The sequence below is a fragment of the Sorghum bicolor genome, chromosome 2, assembly GCF_000003195.3.
Source record: "Sorghum bicolor cultivar BTx623 chromosome 2, Sorghum_bicolor_NCBIv3, whole genome shotgun sequence".
Lineage (NCBI taxonomy): Eukaryota > Viridiplantae > Streptophyta > Magnoliopsida > Poales > Poaceae > Sorghum > Sorghum bicolor.
Window position 1 is genome coordinate 77165378 of NC_012871.2, and position 16199 is coordinate 77181576.

Here is a 16199-nt window from a genome sequence, read left to right on the forward strand (position 1 = left end):
CGCCCGCCGGCGGCAGCACGGACCGTGGCACGAGCCACCCACGCCGCGGATGAGGAGGCGCCCCGCTGCCCACCTCCCAGGTCGGCCGCCCACGCCGAGGGGAGAGGCAGTGTGCGGGGCGGTGCACGGCGCCGGTGAAGCGCCCCTGGTAAACCAGGAACTCAAATGTGATACAATACTAGTCCCAGGAGGCTAGTAACACATTTATTACATCAGATAAGTTTCAGCGCAGTAGTCTCGATAAGCGTGGACAATGAAGGCACGCTATAATAATAAGACACCAAAATACAACATAGGTCCAAAGGACCCAGAAACAAACGATATCACAACCGAACATCTGACAAGTCCCAATGCCACAGGCTTAGTTGGGTGCAGACACGACCTTACTCGAACGCCACTTCGGGATCGAAGTCCGGATCTTCCTCTGTTTAATAAAGCAAGGGTGAGTACAAAGTACTCAGCAAATCCAACCTTACCCTACGGAAGGGGATAACAATATATATGCATATGGATAAATCAAGGATGAGGCTTAGTTTTATTTGCATAAAGCTATCTTTTTACACATGCAAGGTTTTACTTCACAAATACTGTTGTAAAAGAACTCTTTTTTCACATATGATAGTATTTCTGAAAATGGGGTTTTGATCACAATTTTAAGTGTTGTTGAACCCTTGTTCCCACAACACAATGGCAATCAACCATTTATTTCTAAAATCACACTCTCTCACATGCTTTCACTCATCCTAACCCATCTAGTTGTTGAAACCAAACCATAACCCGTCCGAGACCGCGGACACGGCTATCCAGATAGATTTACACTCTGCAGAGGTTGTACACTTTTCCCACAAGTAGGATACCATAACTTACACCGTCGTGCAAGCACAGATCCATCAAAGTCATTACCCTCCATAGCTAAGTAATGGCGCTCACCACGGGAACACTAAGGCCACATTTCATGATACCACAATAATTCACAAAGCTCTTTTCATATATTTTCACAATTTCACATACATCACTTAGTGTCCCGTTGCACACCTGCCTCCAGGTGATTGCCATACTAACTAGAGGGATTTAGACTAAGCCTTTCCCATGCAAGGCGAGTGGTTGTACGATAAATGAGTTAGGCAAGATGAATCATCAACTCGGTCCTTAATCGAGACAAGGCGGATATCTTCACGCTTAACCTCGCAAGGTATAAGCCACAACACCAAGGCATCCCAAAAGAGATCCCATCTGCCCCATCTTCATAGTAATCACATCTATTACTTGTTCATTAACCCTTTCACAATACCCACAATTTATTTTCACCACTCACACCTTTTACTTTTAAAATCATTATATTTGGCAAAATATAGCGATGAGTATCCAGGATGAGTAACAAGTCCTAAGCATACTAAATAATAATATTTCTGTCATAGCATATTATTTGTTCCTAGGTTCGAACAAAACAATTACCGGGTAATATCAATTCAAGGATGGCTATTCAACAGGTTTTAACTAAGCAGCAAAAATACTTCGTACATATATCGTACATGCAATATTTAAAACGGCTTCTACGGGTTGTGTTTAAAAATAGGATCAATATGCATCAAAGGGGGTTGGTTGGACTTGCCTCCGTCGGCGTCCTCGGCAAACTCCTGCTGACAGTCCGGGTCCTCGGCATCAAACTCGCGGTACTCGTCTCCAACGTTCTTGTTTTCCGGCTCGTTCACTCCGTCAACTAAAATACGCGACGAACGACACAGACAACAAGCACAGATAAATAATCACATAAATTCAAATGAGCTCCAAAAATCATGAAATTAATATGAGAGGTAGATCATGATTTTAGATGAATTTAGAAAAAAAAATTATTAAAATCAGAGTTAGCATATGGTATTTGTAAAATGGCCGGACTTTAATCATACGAAAAAGGCTAACGATGATTAAGGAATGGATGCTTCACGAGATGATTTTTGGCTGGCAGTGCATGGTGCATGCATGTACTATTTGGAGTTAATGCTTATGGCCCACGCATGCATGGTTAGAGAGAAATTAGCAAAGGTTATTAGAGCTCTTTTGTATGTCATGGTTCTATTCGTGGAGTTCTTGGCAGTGAACCGGTACAGACAAATACAAGGAAAAATACAGGAAAAATACTACAGAAAGACAGAGAAGAGCAAGGAGATGCTCATGAGCTGCTCACCTCGTCTTGCGACGACAGTCGAGCTCGGCTTGTGCGTATGGCCGTATACGGTATACGCGAAGTGAGAGTGAGTGAACGTGCTTCTCGGGTGGTGAGAGTGAGCACCCGAGGCTGGCTTTTTATAGGCCAAAGCGCTCAGCTGCGTGCCATTAAAAATGCTACGTGCCTAATCATCGTGTCCTTGCATGCAGGTGTATGCAAATGGACGGTGGCATGTCCTGCATGCATGCATGAGATATATATTCGCGTAGGTGCACTGCTATGTTTTCTTGCATGTAAGCTTGCTGGTACTCGCTATTATTTGTGCGCGAAAAAAATATAGATGGATTAAATGGAGATACTATAGAGCTCAAATTATTTTATAGTTTTTGAAATATATTTTGAAAATAATTTTTAATGCGAGTGATTTTTGAATGTGAATTTTTGGAATGTTACAGCCGGTGAGGGGCGGGGCGGGGCGGTGCGTGGGGCGGGGCGCCGGTGAGGGGCGGGATGGTGCGCGGGGCAGGGCGGCGCGAGCAGGGAGGGAGGAGGAGCACGGCGACAGGGAGAAGGCAGGCGCGTGATCTGCGAGCACAGAGGGCTTGGCCGTTTTGGAAGAAGAGGGTCAACGCCGTGATCTACAGTGTCGAGCTCGACGCTGTGATCTGTGGCGCCGAGCTCGACGCCATGATATGTGGCGCCGAGGCTATTTTCTACGGCCACGTACCCAGCCACGCAGGCGCCACGTGGATACAAGCTTGGAAGCTCGACACCGTGATCCACGGTGTCGAGACGTGTAACCTCGACGCCATACATCACGGCGTCGACCTCCTAGGTCCAATTCTGCATTTAAGTTTTCTAGGGATCCAAAAGAGAAATTTCTTTAAAAAAAGGGCCAAATTGTAAAAAATTGGGCTGATTATACATGGCAGCTTCGTGCTTGCAGATAAAGTAAAACTCCGTGAACGGCCCTCTCCAGTTATCGCCTGAAGAATTCCAGGAAGTAGCCAAACAGCAGTGGTCAAATCCTGTCAGCCTTGGAAGGCACTGTTGTGTGCCATATGTGCCAATTGCGACGGCTCCTTGGTTAGTGCACCCGTCTTTGTTGTGGTCTGGAAATGTTAATCTCCAAGTATAAAAGTTTTCACATCAAGCTTCGCTGAAGGTCATTCTCAGCTACACTTTGTACAAACAAGATTACCCACAAAACTTCCTGCTGCTTAAGATTTTTGCAGCCTGGCTAGAATTTACATGGTGCAATCCTTGCTGCTTTAGGCAATTGTCACTCTTCGTGTCATCCGTTAGCACTTCCAGCAAGCCCTGTGCATCTGACTTTTTCATGGTCAATAACCTCAGGGATTCACTTAGAAAAGGGAGAAAAGCTTCAGGTCTTGAACAGAAGGGCCTAAAGATGTGGAGAAGGGCTTTGGTATCAACTCTTAGCTGGATGACTCCAGGATCAGAGAAACTTACTTCACCCCATTGTATGCTGCTGTAGATGAAGTAGTCGAGGCCTTCCGCTATACTCCTCCAGAGATCAAGGAAATCCTTGGAATTAAGATATCGCTTCAACTTAGTGGTCCTGTCTGTCAGAACATCTAGACTGGCAACAAAACCAGGAGATACTCCTGCATTTTCTTCATCCAAGGTCTGATCATCTAAGATGGTCTGTCCACTCCATGATCCAATGTTCTGGACATATTCCCAGGACAGATCTTCAAACTCAAGCAGAACCGAAGACAGTATCTGTTCCAGGTAATTGGTCCCTAATTTAACTAAAAAGCTGATTTCATCTGTAAACAGAGATCCATGAGGACCCATATCCAAGAAGGTAGTATCTTCATCCCATTCCCGAAGAACATTCTCGCAGTAACGAGCGGCGTTGATTGCACACGAAGTTTTTGACAAAGACTGATCTTCTAATGCCGTATTCGACAATTGCAATGCTTCGCATCGTTCACGCAAGACAAGAAAAAAGTCATTCAGGAACCTAACTGAAGAGGATCTGTTATACTGGATCTGCATTCCCCTGTTTGGCAGAGCACGGCCTCTTTCAACCATTGACAAAGCAGTTTTGATAACAAATTCACACACCGGAGGAGCTTTGTAGTCTTCTCTTGTAGAGAGAAGAAACTTCATTGAATTTTCCATGTGACCAAGCTGGTCATGCTGACCACTACATGACCAACTTGTCTCATCTTCCATTTCAGATTTCAGCTTATCCTGTGCTGAACTAAGCTCAACATCAGCCCATATCTGAAGCCAATCAGGGTGCTCAGTATATATTGAAAAGACAGATAAGGACCTAGACAGACCTTCAGAAAGAGATGCTATTTTCTGGATTCCTGAATCCGCAAGAAGCTGCATTCTTTTATCAAAAGAAATCATTACGTCATTTAAGTGCATCCAAGAGGAATCTACTTCAGGTTTGCCAACAGTAGCATGATCCTGATAAGAGCAGACAAGTGCTGGGAAAATCTGCCGCTCAAGGTATCCTACAAGCATTTTCACCATTCCAGTTACCCAAGATTCCTTGGCACTTAATCCCACTAGCCTTGCTCGATCAATCAAAGGCTGCAGGACATCATCCACCCCATCCATGAAATCCTTTGTTATCTTGTAAACAAGGGTAAAAATGAACTCTGGCTGTTCAGACCATTTCGCAAAATGATATTCCATCCTTGAAGCAATAGGGTGAACCAATTCATCTATCGCCCAAAGCCCATTGTCGAAGCAAGCAGTCCTATTGAAGTACTTAAAATCTGCCAGGGCAGGAGTCACTTCTGCTGTTTGACACAGGCGCAATTCACGGTTGCCCTGCACATGTTGGAGAGCACACAGTGCTTGGAAGCTTTGAGAGTATCTCTCTTTGTTTTCTTTATTCATCAAGACTAGAGGATTCGGAATTTGGGAGTACTTATCCTTCTCTGTGTCTGATGAAGACAATGAAGGTGGCCAGCCTAGTGATGCTAGTAGAGCCCGATAATCCGTGAGTGCTTGAGGCCTCAAAATGGAAAGAGTTTTGTCCACTCTAGAATCAACAGCCACGACAAGGTTGGTCCACTGCGGCCTACTAGTGCTGATCCGTACTAATTCTCGCTCAATATCCCTCACAGCATCGACAGCGTGGAGGAGCTTCCCTTGCTTCCATTCTGTTTCCTACATTCGACAGAGAATAAGGATGTCATCCTTATTTTGCAAACTAGCTGCTGAGACACATATATCAGCATGACATTTTATCAGCTGCATCTGCAGCAACAGATGAAGTGAAAGAAAGACGAAGGGCCTCACATTTGATTTTCGAAGTATGGATGATAGGTTGAACTTTGGGGCCTGCCTAACGATGGAAAATGCCACATCTTCCAGGTTGCCAACCAAAGCTTCCAACTGTAGAGTAGCTTCTGGAATGTCAGCATAGCAAAGTTACAGAAAGCACTATACATTTCTACACCATACAGAGCTAGAGGTCTCAAAGAAGATATAGTGACAAACAATAGCAGACAACAGAAACCCATCTCGTAGCAAATTGCAAAGGTGAGCAGAGTTTGATGCAGAGGGGGAATGAAATCAAAATCAAACTATGAACTGGTACAGCCAGGAGCAAGTGTTTAAACTACGAGATAATGTCGATGGACTCGGATACAAACTTACTATACTTGTTTATGTGGCCCGAACCTTCATGTGCATAGACCGGTACTGAAACCAACACAGAAGCTTCTACATTCATCACAATCATGAGGACTACATTTCCCAGCACTGTAGGAAGTCAGTGATATGGATATTTTTCAGCGCTGACAAACCCAGTGGACACAAAAAAGGATCACCAGATTATACTGTTGCAGGAAATAAATCACGTATTAATTAAGTTACCAAAAGGCCCATCGCGCAGCAACAATGTAACTATAACGCAGGCTCCAGAACACACTCATATGGCCTAGCTCCGTAAGCATGAGGTAGCAACCAATTTCGTATGTAATCTATAACCAGTCACATTGTATTTGCCCGTGGCACCATGTAAACGTCCACACCACATGAATCGGAGGAAGAGATGCTGACCCGCGTAGAGCCGGATGGTGTCGATCCGTTGGATCTCCCGCACAAGCGCCGGCAGCCCCACCGTCCTGGCCGCCTCGGCGCCGTCGTCCTCCGCTCGGACGCGCACCCCTAGGAAAGAAAGAGGAAACCGAGCCGGATCAGCAGTGGAGTGTGGAGTGTGGAGGGGACGGGCAGCCTCAGCCTCAGCCTCAGCGCCCCCGCGGCACCGGGACTAAAACCCCATCCAGCAGCTAGGGTTCACTACTGTTGAGGGGAGCGAACGTGCGAACGAACCTCGTGACCGGACGCGGAGGAGGTCGGCGCGGGCCTCGGCGGAGCGCGCGAGCCAGGACGCGGCCGCGGCACCGAGGCGCGCCTCGGCGCGGCGGAGCGAGGCGTCGAGCCCGGCGCACTCGCGGCGCAGGAGCTCCGCGAGCGCGGGCGCGGCCGCGAGGTCGTCGGGGGACGCGAAGTGCGCGTCCAGGAAGGCCCGCACACTCGCCGGCGGCGGCCGCAGCCGCGGGGGTGACGGCATGGGATGGGAGCGTTGGGTTGGGAGGCGGGCGAGAGAGAGGGGGAAGGGGGAAGCCAACCAGCCAGAGCCCAGAGCCAGGCCAGCAGTGCGTGAGGGAGGGAGGTGTGGTGTGGCTTGCCTGTGCGTCCCGGCGTGGGTGGGAGTGGGACCGGACGGGAAAGGCGACAACGTGCGTGCGTGGCCGAATCCTGGGTCTGTCTGTCTGTCTGTCTGTCGCGTGGGACCCGCCGGCGCGGGGCCGATGTGAACTCTTTTTTTTTTGAAAAAAAAAGGAGCTGATCTGAACTGATCGCAGGGATGGGAGATGAACGGCTGCAAAAAAAAAACATTTTCCATTTTCTGTGGTGATGGAAATGGGACCCGTTCGGCCTTATTTAATTGGTGAAAAAATTTAGATTTAACTATTGTAGTATTTTTGTTTGTATTTGATAATTATTGTCAAAACATGGTCTAACAATGCGCAAAAAAATCGTCTCGCAAATTACAGATAAATTATACAATTATTTATTTATTTTATTTATATTTAATGTTTTTATAAAGCGTTTAAAGATTTGATGTGATGAAGAATCTTTGAAAAATGAAAACTAAACAGTGTTGAGGTGATGCATGAAAATGCAGCTGCTGACATGACAAGCACAATTGTGCTCCTTCAATCTCTGGCTGTATCGATTTTTTTTTTTTTATTTTTAACCTAAATTTAAAACAAATTTCAATTTTGACCTGGTTACGATTTTTTTTTTCAAAACTAGGTCGTTTGGCTCCGCCACCATGCATGGCGGGGCAAATTCACAGCACCCCGCCATGCATGGTGGCGGGGTAGGGTGTCCACGTGGCCGCTGGCTGGCGAGTGGTGCTGACGTGGACCCTGCCTTCCATCATGGCGGGTTAGAGGCAACCTGCCGTGAATCATGGCGGGATGCTGTGAATTTGCCCCGTCATGCATGGTGGCAGGGCCAAACGGTCTAGTTTTAGAAAAACTTTTCAAACAGGGTCAAATTTAGAATTTGTTTCAAATTTGGGCTAAAAATAAAAAAATCGCTGTGTCAGAAGTTCAGAACACTGTCAGAATACAAATGCAGAGGAAAACAAACGCACAGATCCATCTCACTCATAGATGGCTCTTGGGCCGGAAAGCCGTCCCATAATATATAGCCCGTTGGGTGACGATGGACCTCTTCGTCAAGGCCCGGTACAAACAGAAGCAGATTACAATTTCAAGTTCAACGGACAGCATGGACTGGACCCCCCAGCGGCACACCACGTACTACTCACTGTACACAGGTTGACAGATGAGCAGGTCGATATAATCCCCGCCCGGCGCCGCCCCACGATCGTTGTCTCCTCCGATCACAGAATGCGATTTTTTCTTCCTTTGGGAATCAACACATATGCATTTTTTTTCAGAAATTCAATCAAATTTGGAAGAAAAAATCAGTGCAAAAATTAATGTACTACATCCTATCCTATATATATGAACAGTGTCGGATCGGACATCAAATACTCAACGGCTGCAGCGCAGTACAGAGGCAAAAAAAAAAAAAGAACCGAAGCTATATACTTTGGGCTTGTTTGGTACAGGTCAGCTTCACTAGTAAAGTTGTTTTTTTAGAAAATAGCTCCATGAATGACTTTCTAGATGAAGCTAAGTTGTTTTGGAAAAATTGTTTGGCAAAATAGCTTCACCGACTACTTCATGTATAGTTGATAGAGAAATGAGGGAGAGAGCTACAATAAGCTGTTTTTTTCAGCTTCATCTCGACTTATATCTTTGTGGGAGGAGGGGAAAAACAGCTTCACCCATGAAGTTGTTTTGGAAATAAGTGTTTAGTAAAAAAACAGCTCACAACAACTCATGAAGCTGCTGTGAGCTGTACCAAACATGTCCAAATTGTGTTGGAACTGTATTCAATTCAAAATGGAATGGTGCAAAAGCTCCCACAAGATTCCTTGCATGCAAGCTGCCCCGCCCCGACCCGCCGCCCGACGACCACAACGATGCCGGAAGCTCCGGCGCCTGCCGTCCGTACATCGCCATGAATGTCGTACGTTGCCGCTCCGGGCTGGCCGGTTGCTTTCTTCCCTGCACTTGCTGCGCCGGCCGGCCGGCCATCCAGCTCCGGCATCAATGCCCGGCCGGCCGGCTCTATGCTTAGATTTCCGTTACGTTTCAAGCACGCAACGACGCTAGATCTCAAGTGATCAACTGATGATATGATCTCACATCACACATTTTCGACTAGCAGTAGCTGGGCTACCTACTCCGCTCTTGCGTGTGTTACGGGCGTTGTTGTGCTACCAATGTGTACTGTACTAGTTAGTATTTTGTTGCATCTATTTGATCGATCTTCGTTCGATCATTGGATATGAACGGATCGAGCGAAATGGAACTGCATGGTATAAAATTAGCTTAATTAGCTGCCTTGATTAGCTAGCTTATCCTGATGAACCATACAAATTGAAAGCTGCTGATTGCTGGTAAATTAGAAGCTACTACTACTACTACTACGGCACCAGCTCGTACGTACGTACACGTACGGTAATCTGGAGCTAGCTAGTACAGTACGTCTCGACGACACTGCAGACAGATGCATATATGCATGCTAAGCTAGATGTACAGCAGATACGCTATATACTAGGCTTAGCTTGTTCCTCCCTCCCTCCTCGATCCGGCCATGCATGCATCTACGTTGGTGGCGGCCGGGCCGGGGCCGGCAATGCATGCACATGCACGCATGAGAGTTATATATAAATCCCCCGGCGGCCGCCGCCGCTGTGATCCATCTGACCCGGCCGCTGGTGGCTGCTCACAGCATCTCCGCGCTGTTGGTCTCGTACATGACGACGTTGGAGACGTTCCACGAGTCGAGCGTGGGGAAGCACGGCTGCTGCTGGAGCTGGTGTTGACGAAGCGCCGACGCCTCGTCGGCCGCCGGCAGCAGCGCGGCGGCGTCGAGCGCCTGCTGGACCTGGAGCATCGCCTGCAGGTCGTCCACCCCGGCCTGCACGCCGGTGATCTGCTGCACCATGAGGCGGAAGTTGGCGGGGTCGGTGCTGATGTAGGTGGTGGGCGCGCGCTTCGACGCCCGCGACCGGCGCTTCCCCGCGCGCGCTCCCGCCGGCGCATGGTTGTGGCGGTGGGTCGGCGAGGTGCGGCGGCGCGGCGAGTCGGCCACAAGCACGGAGTCGCAGCAGGTGGCGGCCGCGTGCGGTGGCGGAGCGTAGTAGTAGGGCGACGGGAGGTCGGCGAGGGCGCTGAGAAGAAGGGGCGAGTGGTGGTGGTGAGAGAGGGAGGAGGAAGACGAGGAGGAGTCGTGGGTTGACATGGTGGTGGTGGTGAAGTGGAGCGCCCGCGCGATGGCGGCGTCCGTGTAGGGGGTCGCCAGCAGCGGCGCCGCCTGCAGGCAGGACATGGCGTCCATAATAGTGGTGTTGTTTGTGTTTTCCTGACGACGCACGGTTGGACCTTTTGATTAGCTAGGCGATCGAGCAGAGCTGAGAAGGAAATGGAGGGGGAGGCGAGTGGTGGAGTGCCAAGTTGAGTTTATAGGAGGCGAGGGCGAGGCGCAGCGAGTTGGAAGGGAAAGGGATGACGATGTCGATGGATGGGGACGGACGGGGAAACCGCGTGGGGTGGGTGGCCGTCGGCGTGTCTGGGAGGGTGTCGGAGGTGGCACTACCGCCAGGCGCCCCTCAGGCACTGGCACTGGCAGTCTGGCACCCCGCGCCGCAAGCATGTGCATGCCGTGCGACGCTTTTCGTTTCGGAGGTTGACCTGCCAGCCAACTGTGGTGTGGTGTGGTCGACCCGACCGACGCCAAAGTTTTGCCATCATCATGTGCACCGCTCGTACGGGCATGCATGGGGAATTGTAGGATCGGAGGGGGTATTTCCATTTCCACGTACGGCGACCTAGTAGTAGTACGGCTCTCTCCGGGAATCCTGACCGCGGTGTCGGTCGGAGGCGGAGCTGGGACGACGACGCGTCTGCCGTCTGGTGCAGTGCAGGGCAGGGCATCCAGCATGCATGATCGTCATTCGCGCAGGTGTAGGTGCAGGTGCCGGTAAATCCAATCCAATCCAATCCAATCCCAGTCCACTCCAACGCAACCGGCCACCGATCGCCGGGAATTTCGGTAGGTGGGCCGGGCGTCGCTCTCGCCGGGGATCTCCTCTGCCGACGGCAGATCTCCCATGCTCCTTAATTTGGTAACAAAAGCCCAGGCAGGAATCACATCACCACATTTCCTCACTCACTCTCTACCATTTGCTGCTGCTCTGGAACCGACTCATCATCCATATAATACATATTTCCTGGATTTCTTCTAGAAACTAGAATAATTCCCATTCCGTTCACAATCACAAAACAGTTTCCCTCTAGATATCAGTCTTTTTCTTTTTGGTACTAGTAACATATATAAACAAAGGCTGATCGGATCCGTGGCCTTAATTTGGAGCCAGAATCTGGGTGCGGCCGTCGCCATATATCCTATCAAATGATGAAGGAAACCAGGGAGCCAGCCAGCACCGTACCCCGGCTGGCTCTCTCCTCTCGCTACTCGCTAGTCTGTTCCCGTCCCTCGCGCCCTCACCGACGGCGACGGAGACGGAGGAGGAGATGCTGCGTCCACCGCCACTCAATCAACGGGGTTACTGCTTACTCCAATCCAAGCAAAAGCAATGCGACATTTTCACTTTAACCCAGCGAAAACGACGCCCCAACTATCTGGATTCACTTCTTCCCTTCACGGAGCCTGGTTACTCTCAACGTCGTCCAAGTCTACTACCCTTACGTGGTGATTCCATCATGCCCCTTTTGTATTGTGGGTGGGGTAAAAAAAAGATGAGGTTACTATTTTTTTTCTCTGTGTGTAAAAGGTCTGCGTATCATTTTATTAAGATCGAGAAAATTTTAGAGTTACAACGACACGCCACGCCCATGGTGCACCAGGGATGGGGTGTTGTTTTACAATGCACGCTGTCCTCCCTAGCAGAAGATGGGACCGAGGCGATTACTCACGAGTTAAGCTACCCATCTTGCTTGATCAAGGCAAGAGCTGGACGGGGAAGGTTACTGTGAATCCACACCTACCTATCTTGGCAAATGGAGAAGCAAATTTTCTTTCCTTTACATAGACTAGGAGTTTGCTCTCTCTGTCTCTAAATAAATACTGTTATGGTATTCGTGCCAGTCAATTCTTTTAGTCTGATTAAATTTATAGAAATTATTAATAATATTTATATCTCCAAATAAAGTTATTATGAAAAACGATTCAGCGATCTATGTAACGGTACTAATTATGTACTACAAATGTTAATATATACTATGTGGATTCTCCGCGCGTCATCGTAGGAATGAAGGAGAAATATATATGTATAGTGTTGGTAGTGCAGGAACTGAACTTTAATTGTAAACGATAGCGGATTGCTGAGGTAGACAACTTGCATATCAAGAGAAATCGCTAGTGACAAATGATAGTGGACTGTAAAGATAAACACCTTGGCATGTGTAAGAGAAATAGTTAGTGGATTTAGATTTGGTCAAAGCTAAAATAGTCTGACTTTTTGATAAGCGAGAACAATACTTATTTAGAGACCGTCAATCAAGGTTAACTGTCCAACAGCGGATTTAGATTATCAATTTTGGTCATCTGGCGGCTAAGATCAATCTCTAGTAGATCACGAGATGCTTGGTTCCTCTACTTGACACCATACATATATCACTTAGAGCAGCTCCAACAATTGACTTTTAAACTAGCTTTTAAGTATTTATCTTATATTTTAATATAAGACAGAGAAAAGCTATTTTTTAATCAAGAGATAAGCTATTGTACATATTTCAAAGTTATGTGAGAGTGTCATATGAAACTATCAATCTTAAAATCTACTCTTACGCATGGCTATTTATAGAGCAGGGTGCATAACACTACAGCTTCAGCATGTGAGAGCATATTTTCTTGTATATAGATGGCTTGCCGGAGTTATGTTTTTCTTAACCCGTAGCCGTACGTAGGAGCTAGCAGGGATCACCCGGACTTATTAGCTTGTTGCTGTGAACTGAATGCGATGGGGCGAGGTCAAAGTCATGCATGGACCGCCGACGGAGAGGGGGTAACGCATGCATGCACTGCGCAATAAGGCCAGAGTTGTTGACGCTGTACGGTTACATGGTTGACCTGACCCTGCAGGAGCACACAGCTGTTCGCCTAAACGGCCGTTTAGACCGTTTAAACGCCGTGTAAACGCTACACAATGGTACACTGTTTCCGTTTAATCATCTGTTTAGTCTGTTTAATTGACCGTTTAGTCCGTTTAATGGACTGTTTAGCCTGAATAATGGCTAAACGGCAGGTGACCGACTGTTTACCGTTTAGCGTTTAGGAAAACATTGGCACACACAAGTCCAAACCTGCGCTGCGTTCAATTCAAAGCACACGTACGAACACGGCGCCTGCTAGCTCTCCTCTCACCATCCACGCTCCCTAGCTATACGCATGGCGCGCTGCATGCTGAGCAAAACCAGCAGCAGCCAGCAACTGGGTTGGATCCACTAGTCTGAACTCTCAAGCCGCAGAGACGTACAGTCCGGACCAGCAACCTAACGCGTCTGCAGCAGCAAAGCAAAGCGCCACAGCGTGGCACACAGGGAGGGACAAGCTAGCTAGGAGCACATGCATATGATGCTGCATGCCCTGATCGATGATCGGCGGATCACTCTGCACGACGACACAACTGAACAAATTTGACGCGTTCCGACGTTTGTCAGCGTTGAAAACCCCCCCAGCGCAATGCAATTCAGCATCAGCCAACCACTCCAGTTTGTATTGTACGTACTAGTAGTATTAAACTACAGGAACCACCACCTAGCAGTGGTCAATATCCGACATATTATACGTACGCCTAGTCGCGCGCATTGGGAGCGTCAAAAGTAGGAGTATATTACTATACTACTTGCAGTTTCAAGTCCACTGGCCGATCCAGAACGAAGAGCTTTGGCATTGCAAGATTATTATTGAATCGCATGCATGGTCCTTGGATTAGTTTACAATACATTGATCGATCAAAGAACATCCCATGAGGGCTACCTGAAGTAGTAGTATTCGGCATTCCCCTTGTGATTGAGTGCCCGGCCTGGAAGACTTTTGCGTGCCATTTTTGCTTGTTGGTCCGTCAACCACTCCATTATACTCATCGCTTATTATTACCACTAATTAAAGATGTACTATGTAATTCCACTGTCTTAATTGGTGGTCAAATGGATGGGGGGATGTGTGTTGCATTATATTGCCAACACGTCAGTATTAGTTGTCAGCTGCAAAGCTGAAGCCCAACTTGTTTGACATGATCAGAAAAAGGTACGTACTAACTAATCTCTTCAGTCACCTACTATCATCCAGAAATGCAGCAGTAATATTAACCTCTGTGAAGTGAAGGTATATCATCAAGTGACAAGCAAGTGGGTATACCACCAAAGAATGCATGCATCTTTGACATGAGAAAACGGAGATGCATGGTTAGAGCATCTCCAAGGGCTTTGCAAACAAACTTTGCATTGCTCTATTTGCAAAAAAGAGTAGAAAATACCTCTCCAATGGTTTTGCAAATAAGGTTTGCAATTTGGTTAACTTTGCAAATAGAGGTTGAGGCTTTGCATATATGCAAACCTTCCCACCACTTTGCATCTACAATTTTGGCCTTCCACGTCGGACTCTGTCCCCCCGCCCCCCACCCTGCGCGATTTTCTCTACGCCCGTCCGCCCTCCCTGCCGCGCGCGCCCGCCCTCCAGCTGCCGTGCGTGCCCGCCGTCCCTCCAGCTGCCGTAGGTGGATGGAGCCAAACTGACGCCAACGACGACGGTGACGAACGACGAATGTGGCCTGGGCTGGGCGGCGACTGGCGCGAAGACCTGGGCTGGGCGGCAACTGGCGCGGACCTGGCCTGGGCGGCGACTGGCACGCACGACGTACGTCAAAATGGCGCGAAGGGAAAAAAACGCGCGGGCGCGATCGGTGAAAAAAAAAATCGGAGGTGGAGTCCATACTTTGGGTTTGCCAAATCTAAATGCAAAGTCCCTTGGAGTTGGACTATTTTTAGACTTTGTAAATGAGTTTGAGACTTTGCAAACAACACCAAATGCAAAATTCATTTGTAAAGTCTCTTGGAGATGCTCTTAGCAGCCGAACCCTCGTAGCTAGGTCGGCCTTGTTTACTTCACCCCCGAAAATCAAAAACTTTTTAAAATTTCCCGTCACATCAAATCTTGGAGCATATGCATGAAGCATTAGATATAGACGAAAATAAAAAACTAATTACACAGTTTGCCTGTAAATCACGAGATGAATCTTTTGAGCCTAGTTAGTTTATGATTAGATAATATTTATCAAATAAAATCGAAAATGCTACGGTGCCGAAATCCGAATTTTTTTCGAAACTAAACAAGACCCTAGCATATATAGCAATAGCACACAGCGATTGGCTGCTGCTGGCTTCAAACCGTTTCAACGTTGTCTGCTGAAAACGTACTGATCCAGCTCTCGAGTCTTGACCCTTTTTCTAGCTAGGCAGCTACAGTAGCTTCAGAAGTGACGAGGTTGTGAGGCCATGATGGCATCAGCCTGTTGTGGTTTTGGTAGCCATCCGCGGTTCATTTATTTATTTTTATTTATTATTAGAGGAGCTAGAGTCCACATGCATGGCCCATACACATGAGATGCTCCCATCCCATTCCCATATTATAAATATAAAACTACTTCTTCATAGGCCTGGGTCTTGTTTAGTTTCGAAAAGTAAAAAGTTTTCGATACTGTAGCACTTTCGTTTGTTTGTGACAAATATTATCCAATCATAGACTAACTAGGATCAAAAGATTCATCTTGTGATTTACAGCTAAAGTGTGTAATTAGTTTTTGTTTTCGTTTATATTTAATGTTTCATGCATGTGTCACAAGATTCGATGTGACGGAAAATCTTGAAAACTTTTTGGTTTTCAGGGTGAACTAAACAAGGCCCTGTTTGACTTGCTACACTTGCTCCCTGATCCACTAGTTCATTTTCATACTCGCCCACTAGTAGTACGTAGTATATTCTATCATTCTCTGGGTGTCTGATCTTAAAACAAGTTTCAGAATATCCTCCTCATCCTAGCAAGAAGCTGACTAGCGCTGCCCTTCTTCAGAACATATACAAGCATGTATACATTTTTGTAGGTGGACACAATACAATACTCTCCTACATGGAGTACTTAAGTAGTAATAGTATAAAATTACTGTGTACCTACCATTACCGAACCACGGCGCCCGGAAATGAAAAGGATTCCATGGCCCCTGGGACGACGATTAGTAAACAAGTGTTTGAGCTTGGACCATCTCCTTGTCGCTTCATTATTCCCTTTTGACATGTAGCAGCTGCTGTACCAATAATAATACTGGATGGATGTACTGGGAACATCCCTATCCTATCTATCT

The 16199-nt window shown here is 47.4% G+C and overlaps 2 protein-coding genes across 2 annotated transcripts; both read right to left on the bottom strand.

Moving 5' to 3' along the window:
• On the bottom strand, window positions 3027-6835 carry LOC8076889 (RINT1-like protein MAG2L). The gene is made up of 4 exons (XM_002463376.2): window positions 6497-6835; window positions 6224-6331; window positions 5459-5568; window positions 3027-5326 (listed from the first exon to the last, which is right to left on the bottom strand). Exons 1-4 carry the CDS (start codon window positions 6735-6737, stop codon window positions 3365-3367), a joined length of 2421 nt encoding a protein of 806 aa, XP_002463421.1. The 5' UTR covers window positions 6738-6835; the 3' UTR covers window positions 3027-3364.
• On the bottom strand, window positions 9130-10266 carry LOC8077501. The gene has a single exon (XM_002463377.2). The coding sequence runs from the start codon at window positions 10154-10156 to the stop codon at window positions 9542-9544; it is 615 nt and encodes a 204-aa protein (XP_002463422.2). The 5' UTR covers window positions 10157-10266; the 3' UTR covers window positions 9130-9541.